Below are 12,534 nucleotides of genomic sequence, written 5' to 3' on the forward strand. Positions count from 1 at the left end.
GTAGAGGTAGCACGTGGCAAGGGGTTTGGGAGTCTCTCCACATAATTCAATGGCAATGAGATAAAATCATCACTGGAGAATCCAGGAGTCTTTGGGAACTTGCAAAATGGAAGGGACATTACTGATCCGAGCCCTAAATTTACAGTTTTTTCTACTGCAAAAAGAGATCAACAAAAGCAAGAGGGAACTGGGAGGAGGAGACCCCAGAAATAGCTGCCAGAACAAGCAGTGAGTGAAGAAATTCAGTTTGATGCAAACACCTTCCACATTTCTGCTGTCAAGAGAGGATAAAGTTATGACCTTCTCCTGCTGCAGGGAATGCTGCTCCACGGGTGAAGGCAGCTCTGTTCCCAGGTAGTTCTTCATTTAGTTGTGTTTGCTGAGCAACATTCATGGTCCCCTGCTGAAAAGGATAAATTAGCTCAGGAGAGTTTAGACTGTTCCTCATTCCCATGCCCATTTGCCTGGACTTAGGAGGGCACCTCTGCCCCGTGCTTCATTCCTCCCCTTGGACCTGTCTCACCTCTCTGTTCCCTCTTTGGTCTTTGTTGCTTATACACAGGGACTTTCTCCCACATTATCCCTGAGCAGGTTTTACCGTCTGCCTCCGCAGGTCGCACTGTCTGTCCATGGAGATGCTTTTGTCCCCTAATTGCATTTTCCTACAAGTTTTACCAGGAGCCGGGAGCCCCTGCAGGGAAAAGCCAGTGGGACAGCAGCTTCTACTGTGTGTTGTCCCTACAAGCTGAGGGGGCAGAGCTGTGCCCCAGATGCCCAGTGACACGCCAGTGAGGCATTTCTTGCACATGCCTCCGTCTGGGGGCCTGTGGCCTGTTGCTGCATTTTCCCTTTTAAATGTCTTTGGGAAGTTTGCTGTGGTTGGAGAGCGGCTCCGCAGGCACCTGCTCCATGGGCGGCTGGGGAGCTGGGGGCACAGCTCTGCCGAGGCCGGCCAAGCTGTCACTGCCTTCCGCCGCGGCCAGGCTCTCGTGGCAGCCCCGTCCCCTTCAGCCTTCCGCCAGGCAGCCAATTAGCGAGAAATCCCACTGTGTGGCCGGCTCCAAACGGCCACCGCGCCACGGCCTGGGCTGACCCGTGCCCTGGCGCAGCTGGGCGAGGGCTGCCCCTCACCCACGGCCGGCGTGCCCGAGCTGGGGGGGACGCGCTGGGCGTGCGGCGGGCAAGGGCAGCCGAGAGCCGGCCAAGCTCTTGACAGGTGGCAGGACAAGGGGCTTTTCAGGAAGACCCTGCCCTGAGCATCATAGGTAGGAACGTCTCTCCAGCTCCTGAATATTCATCTCAGCCTGGGCTGCAAAACGGGACGAAGCCAGGCCCAGCTGCCAGGCCCAGCCGCCTGCTGCCATCCAGCAGTAGCATGGCCGCGCTGCCGACGGAGCAGCCTTCTCGCTCCAGCAGCAAGGGCGCCAGCTCTGCCCACACACTGTACAAGTGAAACCTCTTCCCAGAGCTGAACTGCCAGCAAATCCGTGGTCTGAGGGCTCGGGGTCTCTGGGGAGCCTTTGTGGCCTTGAGTCTTTAAAGCAGCTCTGTACTCTGCAAGCAGGTATAACCTGTCCTTGCTTTGTGCCTCCAGTTACTTTCCCTTCTCTTCCTCGCTCCTTTTTTGCTCTCTCCATCTCTGTTTACAGTGCTATATCAAATCAAAAAGCATGCAGTGCTGTCAGAGCCTTGCTCCTTTAGCAGGATTCAGTGTACACCCAGTCCTTCCTCCTCTCCTCCATTCTTTTGTCTCTAGCATCCTTTTTAGGTGGAATAGCCATAGTCCTTATGAAGAGAATATGCTGGGAATGACCCAGACATCAGCCATTCCAGGGTCACCCTGGAAATCACAAAAAGCTTTATGACATTACAACTAGGTGCGTCTTCCCTAGTCTTTGTATCAGCCAGACCACCAAGCAATTCCCTCCTCAGCTATCAGGAAGGTCATGGGCTTCTGCACAGCCCGAGACCCCACCAGCAGCTCCTTCAACATGTAGTTTGAAGTGGCTTCTCTCAGTTTCTGCCCCACATTTCATTTCAAACAGTCAAGGTAACTGGCAGCTGAGCTGAGCAAATGATAACACGTCTTGTAAGAAGCAAATTCTTGCCAGTCTTAGAATGATTGCAGGTAGGCAGCAGCGTTTAGCGCAGCTGGCTTCTTTCAGCTTCAAGGTTGTGTTGAAGTGCATGGTCCGTGGCCTGTGGGGTCCTTCCCAGCCCAGAGCTGCTCCTCTTGCAAGGTTTCTTTTTGACCCCAAGCTTCAAAGCTTTATTGTCTTGTTCTCATATTAAACAATATTTTTTTAATCATTGCTAAATAACTCTCTTGTGTTTTCCTCTAATAAAAAAACAGGCTGTTTCATATCTGTGAAGCAAGGGAACCTTTTGTCTCTTGTGAGAGGAGCGCACAACACTCTCCACTTACTGCTGCTGCTTTCTTTTGTTGCAGACATTCCCGTGATCCCTGACTTGGAGGAAGTCCAGGAGGAAGATCTGGCCATGCAAGTGGCAGCTCCCCCCAGGTAAGAGAACTGCCAGGTGCTCTTGAGGCTCTCATCAGCAGTGTGAAATGGCTGGTGAAATTAAACTCCATGTTATCTCATGCTCTCTGGATGTCAGCAGCGGTGCCATTCAGCAGGATTTGGTGCTGTGCATTGTGGCAGCAGGGCTCCAAGCTGAACAGTGCAAACTTCGTGTTTCCTGTTACACAGAGAAAGCAATTACTGCGTATTTTCTCTCTCTATAAAACCCCTACATTAGACTAATACATTTGGTGTTGCAAAATCAAACTCTCATAAGTGAGGAACTGCTTGATTTAAGGCTGCCTGTAAAACCACAGATGCCTCCAGTACACTTGTGTTATCACACACGCTTTCATTATGCATGGTTGTAAGGCTGCTTTGCCCTCCACAGGATATCCAGAAGGATATTCAAGTGCCTAGTTAATTTGCAAAGTACAATCCTGTTGTTTGAAGGTGTTATCAGGGTAGTCTTGGGGTTAGCTTAAGGGAGACCAGCAGGTTTTCAAAAACGAAAGTTTTTGGGGTTTTATCTTAAACGTATCAAGAAAGTCTTCTTTCCTCTGTTGGGCTTATTGACAAGATCACAGACTGGGATTTGTGTTGGCCCTTATCTGGGGAGGTGGGATATTTTACTCCTGACCACAGATGCCTCTCTCACAAGTATGGAGTAGTTATTGTAATTAAATAGCTGTTAACAAAAATTTAAAGTGTCATTTCTTAGTAGATTTAAAATTGCTTTGTTTCTCACCAGTGTTCATTTCTTTATTTCCTCTTTTTTATAATCCCATCTGTACCTCCTGTGTCCATAGTCTCCCTGCAACAGAAAAGACAAGTGATTTTCATGGACAAACACAAAACAGAAATTAAATTAATGTAGGTCTTTTCTATAGTATTGCATCACCTATGAAGGGGAGTGTGGCACAACAGTATTTTATCCACTACACTGTGTTTCTTTTTGAAGGCTACATTTTAAGAAATTGTATTGGATAGCTGTGGCTCGGACATGGAAATCACCAAGTCCCTACTGTTCTGTAGCTTGTACGGTGGGGGCTTAGCTACGGCACTGGGGCTGTTTGAACATTCACTACGTTCCTGTTTTCTTCCTGGCCCTTGTGGCTAGTCTGTGGCTCTTCTCTCTGCCATGCTGGCTTCTCCGAGGGAGTCTGTGGTTGCTCCACATCTTATTTTTACGCACACGCACAACCTGGCACGCAAATTTGTCGGTGCCTGTTCATTTGCTGAATGAGATGTGCTTCTGTCCAGGGACGTCCATCTCAAAGAGTCCACATGGGTGATGTGGACACTCAAGATAGGTGTCACCAGACTACTGTTCATGCCACCCTTCTCCTTAGATGTGCTTCCACGCTTACCCAGGCTTGTATGTTGACCCTTTCTGGTTGCAGTGTGCAGGTGAACCGGGTGCTGACCTACCATGACCTGGACAAAGATCTAATGAAGTATGCTGCCTTTCAAACTCTGGTAAGTAGATATGGCTATGGGGTGACCGATGTGACTCCTTCTCCTTCCAAGCTCCAGTCATCCTCCGCAGGGATACTCAGATGCATAAAATGCATGGCCCTATCATACAAACAATTTGCAACGTGCCTGCTAATCTGTTCCTCTGTGCAGTGTGGCTTTCTTGCTTGTTTGTGTCTGTAAATACTGTGAGTATGGTGTCTGCTGCTCAGATGAGGCTCCTGCTGTTGTCCTGGACAAAGTGTATCTCCTTTATAAGGCAAATGTGCCTATTTCTAGCAAGACCTACCTGGTGAAATGATGGTGTCCACTTTCTCGCTGTCTGTAAGACTTGTGACTGTGTGTTCATAGGATGGAGAGATTGACCTGAAGCTTCTCACCAAAGTTTTGGCTCCAGAGCATGAACTACGAGAGGTGAGTCTGTCTTTTGTGGGAACACCAACAAGGCAAAAGTTTCTTATGTGTCTCAGACTGCACTTGGAAAGTAAGCCTTTTGTCAGTGGGGCAGAGGAGAGAGGTGAGGAGGTAGTTTGTCCAAGCTGATGGAGGTTTGACTTCCCCAGCAGATTATTTTAAAGATTTGTAGGGCTTTCTCTGTGTGGTGTTACGGCATCACTATGATTGGCCCCCTTCAGCATGAAAGAGCTAGTAAGGAAAATGTGAAGGATCTAGCGCTGTCACAGATCCCTGCAGAAACAGTGCTCTGTTACGTATTAGCTTTTGGTAGCCACCATGAGCTCCAGGTGGTTCTACAGGATGGTACAGAGGGACAAAGGCAGAAAGCATTTGGGGTTTGGGCAGGGGCATGTTTTAAAGCAGGACAGAACAGTCTCAATACAACTGGGCAGGCAAGAGGTCAGGACTTGCAGCAAAGGATTTCTGCAGCTCAGAACTGCAGATGCTTCAGCAGAAGTGAAGAAAGGTGGAATGTTTTTATGGCTCCTCTGTACACCATGCTTGGGAGTATCTAAGATTAACAGGTATCAAAAACTGTGTCCTTTATGGAATTTTGGAACATGAATAATTCTGTCAACATCTTGAAATTGTAGCAGGGATTCACATTTCATTCTGGCTAGGATTCCTGTCCTAGCCAACTGGATCTGGGGCTTCCCTGGCTGGGGAAGTTGCGATTTAATTTCTGTCTTTGCTGTTCATCTTGAATATTTGGCATCATTCAGAGACCTTTGGGTGTCACCAGTAATGTTTCAGCATGTTTGTCTTTTTCCTCTTGGTAGGATGATGTCAGCTGGGATTGGGACCATCTCTTCACAGAGGTGTCCTCAGAACTAGTGACTGAGTGGGACCTGGGACAATCTGAGAGAGAGGAGCACCTCAGTCTGCACTAGAGCACTGGCACACCAGACATCTTATACATGCATCCCCTGTAAATAGTTTAGCACTTTGCTGTTTGCTTGTTTGTATTTGAGAATTTTTTTAGACATGAAAATAAATAGGACCTTGCTTCATAGGAAAAGTGACTCTGGAGAAGTTTTTGGTATTTTGTAATAATAATTGTTTTCTCAAAAGAGATTAAGAATTCTAAACACAATAAAGTATTTACTTACGAATAGTCACTTCCACCTCACTAGCATCTTTACAGATAACTGCAATGGTTGATCTTTCCTTTGCCAAAATGCAGCCTTTCTGGAGTGAACTGTCTTACAATGGAGTGTGGTTTTCAGCGACGGCTATCAGAGAAGCTTATGCTGCTACAATTTGTTTGCCTAGGACATCAAGATATTACCTACATTGCCCTCACAACAGATGCCGTGAGTCGTCAGGATATCCATTTTACATTTCATCCAGCAGCCTCCAGCCACCCCCTGCTAGTTTAACCTCGCTCCTGGAACATTACCTCTGTATTGACTCAGAGGAAGCAGCATCACCTATTAAACTGCCAACACCACTTCTTACAGCATCTCTTTTCTCCCTTGAGGTTTCCCAGCTAAGTTTTGACCAGGCCTAACCTCGCTTAGCTTTTGCAATCAGATGAGATCACAGCCTGAATGGAGATAGCTTCAGGCAATAGGTAGTTTGCAAAGAAAATACTGTTTATTCCACGTGTGTCAAAGAGTGGAGCCTGCTGCTCTGAAACAAGGTAACTCCCTGGTGGGTGTCTCCTTGGAACCAAGTAACCCACTGTTATTGTCATCTAAAGAAAAACCCATTTAGCTGTTAATGCCTTATCCCCATAGAACCGTGGTCATTATTGGCAGGAAACAGTAGCATTACTTCTAAACCAATGTCCTTCAAAGCCTTGTCCCCGTGAAGAATCTTGCTGTATACTTCTGGGGGGCAGTGCAGGTGCTGCAAGGAAAGCTTGCTGTGCTGCTTTTCTTGACTTGTTTGGGCGGTCTAATAGAGCACTGCATTCCCGCTCTTGTACTGACAGCAGGACAGGTCAAATAACTCTGTGTGAATTCGGTACTTTGCAAAATATCAGATTAGAATTGATATGCCAAAAAATTCTGCCAACGAGAGATAAGCAATTGGGTTCCTGTCTGGGGGCATCAAAATAAGGGGAGGCTCATCTGTCTCAAGGAGACGCTATGTTTTTTATGACCAAGAAATCTCCCCTATAACTAGGAAACTAGGCGAGACGAGCTTGGGAGGCAACGTGTGTGGGATAATCCTCAAGTCTTTCTCCAAGCAGAGAAACTTGTTTTGGTATGAACAGAAACTTCCCAGATGAGCTAGCATCTATTTTTCTGTGATACCCATGGTTCTTGGCCAAAGAGAATTTAGAAAGTTTCCTGCATTCCAGGGAAAAAAATTAAATTCAGCAAACTAAAATAATTTAGTAAGTCGGACAAACCCAACATGCCAGTCTGAGAGGGAAAAACCAGGGGCCTTTTGCTACCCCTTCTGGCTCGGGGCCCTGGGCAGGGATGCTCTGGAGTGGGAGGGGTGTGTGCCAGGCCTGAGCCCAGCAAACACCCAGGCAGAGTTTGAGAGTAGGGCTTGAAAAAAATCACAACCTCATCTACTTTAAGGCAGGAAGAGGTGGCTTTGATCCTTTAGTCTGACCTGCTGTAATACAGGCCATGGCAGAGCACAGTGAGATGTGGCTGTGCTTTGCCTGTCTTTTAGAAAGGCAGACAGTATAGTTGAAGTCTTCCCTGGTTAGTTTTTTTAATAGGTAATTGACCTTATGGTTCGAAATCAGCTTTATTTCTAGAATCAGTTTTGGAATTTCATCTTCTGTTCCCTGAGCCTCCTTATGCTTTCACCTTCCCAGTTAAGCCACGCTGTCAGATATTTTCTCCTTGCTTCAGTATTTATGTGCACTGTGATCAAGTTGTCTCTTTAATTTCCTTCAATAAACTTAATAGACTGAGACTTGTTTCCATGTCTTTCCAATTCCTTCCCCAGCTGGAGGAGGGGAGGCGAGTGCCTGGCTGCTGGCCTTCCTCCAGCAAGCTGTTCCCACCCACCTTCCTTCCACAGTTGTCTTTTGGTTGCAGTGCTGGGAAGGTGACTGAGACCTGTTCCTTCAACTCTCTCAAGTCCTGATGCTTTCAGAGGAGAACCTGCTCCTGTTACTCTCCTTGCTAACAGAAATAATGAGGTGCTTTTGCATGCCCAGGCCAGCTCGTGGTGATGCACCAGCGTGTATTGGCTGTGACAGAACTGCCTCAGGAACCCGCATTTCTGAGAAGTCTCGTGGAAAGGGCATGCAAAGGAAGAAATGGCAGGTGTACATTTTTTCTTGTAGCCTGCGAAGGTGTAGCTCTGCTTGATCCTCAGGTGAGGTGAGAAGTGAGAGCCGTTTTCAGAACAGTGCACCCGGTTCCTAGGAACTCGGGTCAGCCCTGCAGGCTGCGCCTAGCCAAGGAATAGAGCAGTAATCCCTTGTCCACCTCCACAGACCTGTGTCACAGAGGGGTACAGCAAGGTGCAGTGGTGTGCCCGGGGCCACACAACGAATCTGTGGCAGAATCGGGCTGAGAAACAAAGAACCTCAAGTTCCCAATTCAAACATGGTTTTCATATACATAGTGTTTCCCATCTTCAATTCAAAGACAGCGATTCTGCGCAGGGAGTCTTGCGTCCTGCTTACTCTTTGTTCTGCTCTGTTCATGCATTGCTGAGGGAGAGCTGCAAACCCATCGACGTGTGTGCTGTCAACAGCGTGTTTAGCTCAGTGAGCTGATCGGGGGCGTCTGCCCATGGACTCGCTGGGATTCTGGAACGAGTGTCAATATCTACCCGCAGATAGCCTCTTGCAGGCTCAGAGCTCAATAGACTACCCGGGCAAATGGCAAGCCTCATCACAGATGAAGCAGAAGAAGTGCACGAAGGAAAAATTAATTCTAGGTCCTATCGGTTTTAGGAATCTCTGGGTTTGCTTAGGATAATAGATACAATATAGACTTTCTTGGTGGAGGTGCCTTACTAGAGTGCAGTTTGTCAGTGGTGGTGGGATGTTGGGGCTGAGGCAGGATATGCAGCACTGGGAAAAAATGTAGAAAATAAAAGCTGAAGAAAAGCCAGACCCAGCAACTTTCCATTAAAAAGCCTCTTAAAGGGACTCTGGCTGGCTGTTTTATTAAGTGTGACAAAGTGATGGGAGGTGGCGGGGAGCTCCTATGTTAATAAGTTGGAAAGGCACCACTGTGCCTCTCGCTGAAGCATCTCAGGGAAAGTGGAATTAATTCATGGCATATGCTCTCAGCATCTGCCGCGGTGACCCGGAGTGGCGGGAGCGCAGCGCCAGGCAGCGCGAGCCAGAGCCCGTATTCCCTGCTCACCCCTCGGGCCCTGCTCACCGCCTGCCCGTGGCTGAGCGCTGGGGCATCGCGGCCGCGCCGGTGGCCTGGGTGGCATGTCACAGCCCGTGGCCAGAATCTTCCTCCCTCTGATGGAGGAGACGTGCTTTAGACTCGGGAGGGAGAAGGGGATGTTTGGACAGAGGAGGCCAGTGCAAATGGAAGCTAATCCAGGTGGTCCCAGTCAGCCTTAATTCCTCCCACAGGTTTCCCTGACCAAGTACTCCCTAGTCCAGCCATCTGACTGCTTCTGGGGCTTGCTGGGAGGCTCTGGCTCCCCAGTCTCCCTCTGCCTTCCTTCCCACTGCATCTCTGCAGATGATTTGGTCCTTTCCTTTACAGAGAGGACAGAGGATATATTTGCTGTTCGGTGGGATTTCACTCTCTGTTTAATGGCTCTCAGGAAGTAACGTTCCACACCTTATTTCCCCTCAACCGACCCGTACCACGGCCAGGAGTTGTATCCAGCTAGTGCAGGTGGGTGCACCGTGTTGTTTCTAGGCTGCAGCGATCTTTGCCTGTGCTTCATGCTCTGCGTGTGAGCTTTCCCTTGGGAAAGGGCACCCAGAGGCAACTCTCTGCTGATTGCTCTTTCTTCAGCCACATTCTTCCACCTTTTTGGACACCTGCTGGGGATATGGGACACTTTCCTGGCCTGGACAGTTGACAGAGCCAGGAGAAACCAGAGCAGTGGGTGATCCCCAGGCAGGGCAGGGATCCCTGCCACTGTTTCTGTGCTCTCCCAGCCACTGCTACACGACCTCAGCAGTTTCTCCTGCTTGCGCTGCCTTTCATCCCAGTCCTGGGCTGTGCTGGCACTGCGCAGTGCTGAGTGAGGGCCGAGACAGGGTCCCAGCTGTGGGGCACCACAAAGGATCCACGATCAGCTGCCCTGGTGAGACCATTCCTCCCAGAGCCATGCTTTATCTAGGGGAATGGCGCGCACTCCTTGCGGCTACAGCCTGGGAAGCATCCCAATTGATTCAGTCATGAGTGCTGCACGGTGTGGATGTCCAGAGCTCTTGAGCCCATTAGTCTCTCTGCTGTGGTCCCTAGGGAGACGAAACATTTCCTCCTAGTGCCCCTCTGCCTGAGTCTGCCCCAGCAGGCTGCTCTGCGCAGACCTTGCTGGGGCCAGAGCAGCTCCAGGCCATGGGCCCTCTTATCGGGCTCCATCTCCTGTCACTTTCAGGACCACTTCATTATCCTTTTATTAGCCCTCTTCTCCTGCTTATCGTTATTAATAATCACGCTGGATCGGCTGGAGTGTTGACAGCTGCCCCTTGTCTATTCTTTCTGTCTATTTTAATCCTGCCTGCTTATCTGGAATAAACCTGATCCTTTTTCTTTTAATTAAAGAATTTGGTAAGCCAGCCCCTCCTCCATGCGGAGATAGGACTGATCACACCAGTGATATGCAGAGAGCAGGAAAAGGGGCAGATTACTGGGTGACAGTGTTTTCCACAGCCCGAAGATATGGGATGTCAGAGTAGAGGCTGGATGAGATTAAGGCGCGTGTATGTGGAGAAGCACAGCACTGGGGTGCTGTGAGGTGCTCATCTTGGGGTCTCTGTGTCTGACCCCGTGTATTACAGGGCTGTGCACAAGGCACCAGCACAAGACAGGCAGGGGAGGTCTGCTCACCCCTCTCTGCTTAGCATGGGTGGCAACAGCAGTGCCAGGCTCGGAGCCTGTGCCAGTGGCACTGCCAGCGCTGCTGGGATCACTGTAGCTCCTACAGGGGCTAAAGGAGTTTGCTTCTCAGCACTTTATAACGTTGCCAGGAGATGCAGGCACTGGGCTTCACAGTGATGCTCCTGCTTTGTGCTCCCACAGGCATTGCTTCCTGGGGCCACAGATCTCATTCTAGTCTCTTAAAAATGCCTCGCTGGGCAGTTCGCTTGAGCTGAAATATTTGTGTTGTCTGAAGGGACAGGTCACTCGAGGAAGGGCTGTGCAAATAGGCTGGGGGAAAATTGTTGTGCTAATTCACACTTTTATGAACCCATAAACTCAAATCTGCATTCATTGCAATCTGTGAAGTGACTGGAGTGTGGGCTGAAATGCTTAGAAAGTGTTAATCAGGGGTCCGTAACAAAGCAAAACGCTCTGAAGTGCAGCAGCAGGAGCTTGGCTGTAAGCAGCAGGAGTATTCAACCTTAGCACTGAAAATGCATATTCTTCGGTTCCCAAACGGTTCATTTCAGATGCACAAGTTGCAGTGTTGACTGAATGCGTATGTACCCTCTGCTACAGAATATGGCAACTGGCTCAGATTTGTAGGGCTGTTTCACCCCTGAGAGGCTGCGGGCCCAGGAAGGGTATAGGGCACAACTTCCTGATGCTCAAGTGGGAGCGTAGCTCTGAAATCCTGTCAAGCAGAGCTGTGCTGGCTTCTGTCCCTGTGCTTCTGTTGCTTTTGAGCATTTCAGCTGACTGGGATGAACGTTAACCTGCAGTTCAGATGTTGGTGAGGGAGCTGCAGCAATACAAACCCATGTGCGTGGTTTAGCGGATCTTTTAAAAACATGTGATTCTGTAACAACAACAGGCAAGAATTGTGTGTGGCGACATTCATGCTGTTGCTTCCATGTGAAATGTCCTGCTGCTCACGGGAGGTCTTTTCATCATTACTTAATGTTGAACAAAATGTTTGAAAGATGGGAAAGATGGGTTCACTTGCCTGAACTGACACACTAATAGCTGGTCTGAGCTTTTCTTATCTGACCGTGCTCCTTCAGCAGAAATCACTCCCCCCTTCATGTCCAAGTAAGGAAAATTCTCAGAATGGTTTTTGGCCCTGAAATGATGAGGGACACCGGTTTTGGTATAGTGCGATGTTTTGCATCAGCTAAAAAAGATGGGCTTGCAGCCTGTGTGATTGGCTGAAGCCTTGCTTCGATCGTTACCTTGATCAGCAGAACCACCCGCAATGCCAGAACAGTGGCTTGGGAAACCGTCAAAGAATTTGGTCCAAGTGAAGCAACCTTCTCAGTGCTTCAAGCTCCACAGCCAAACTGGAGTTAAGTTGTGGCTCCCCATGGTCTGCAGGGTTAAGCCAGTACAGATGGCTGTGCGGCTTGGTGAATAAACCTGATAAATAAATGGGTGATAACAGTTCAGGCGGTTGTGGCCCTACCCGAGCTCACTCAAAGCTGGTCCAGATTGCAAACTCCATCCAACCCAGAGGGATGAGAAGCAGCCTGGATTGGCCCAGCTGAGTGCTGTGACTCCTCTTCTTCAGGGATCTTCTAAAAGATTCTTTTAAAACCATCTCTGCTATTGCCCCTCTGTTTTGCTCTATGCCCTATAGAGATACTCTTACTCACTTCCATGGCTTTCAAACCCATGCTGCTGAGGACTTCAGACCCTCTCTGTGCCTGTGTGAAGGGGGCTGGATCCTCTTCATTTCGTACACAGGGACCAGAGTCATGGGCCAATAACGCAAGTTCTCCAGGGTCCTATGGTGAGACTGTGACACAGCTAGGAACCAAATCCAACCCCTTCAAGCATCCATGCAGTGCCACAGCCACATGACTTCACTAACTAACTGAAATGTTGCACAAGGTCAGTGTAGGTGCTTATTTTGTTTTTTCAACGAGAACCTGTTTTCAGGCTATAGAGCTCCTTCCAGATTTTCAAAAACACAAAGTTAAAACTTCATAGTCACTGTACAAAACACCTTCCCCAGGAACAGCACAGCACACTGCCCACCTGGTAGTGCCCCTGCTGAGATAGGAAACTGTAATCATCTGCAAAAACAGCTT

The 12,534-nt window shown here is 48.8% G+C and overlaps 1 protein-coding gene across 7 annotated transcripts in view; it reads left to right on the forward strand.

Moving 5' to 3' along the window:
• IFT43 (intraflagellar transport 43) overlaps positions 1-5,572 on the forward strand; it is a 44,897-nt gene extending 39,325 nt beyond the window's left edge. For all 7 annotated transcript variants that reach the window (XM_055716009.1, XM_055716011.1, XM_055716007.1 and 4 more), the window contains 4 exons: positions 2,450-2,522; positions 3,926-4,001; positions 4,350-4,412; positions 5,234-5,572. In XM_055716009.1, the coding sequence (XP_055571984.1) occupies positions 2,450-2,522; positions 3,926-4,001; positions 4,350-4,412; positions 5,234-5,344 (323 nt within the window). In that variant the 3' untranslated portion in view covers positions 5,345-5,572. The remainder of the gene's footprint in view (positions 1-2,449; positions 2,523-3,925; positions 4,002-4,349; positions 4,413-5,233) is intronic.
• Positions 5,573-12,534: the final 6,962 nt, after the last annotated feature.

This window comes from Falco cherrug, chromosome 7, assembly GCF_023634085.1.
Source record: "Falco cherrug isolate bFalChe1 chromosome 7, bFalChe1.pri, whole genome shotgun sequence".
In the NCBI taxonomy this organism is placed as follows: Eukaryota; Metazoa; Chordata; class Aves; order Falconiformes; family Falconidae; genus Falco; species Falco cherrug.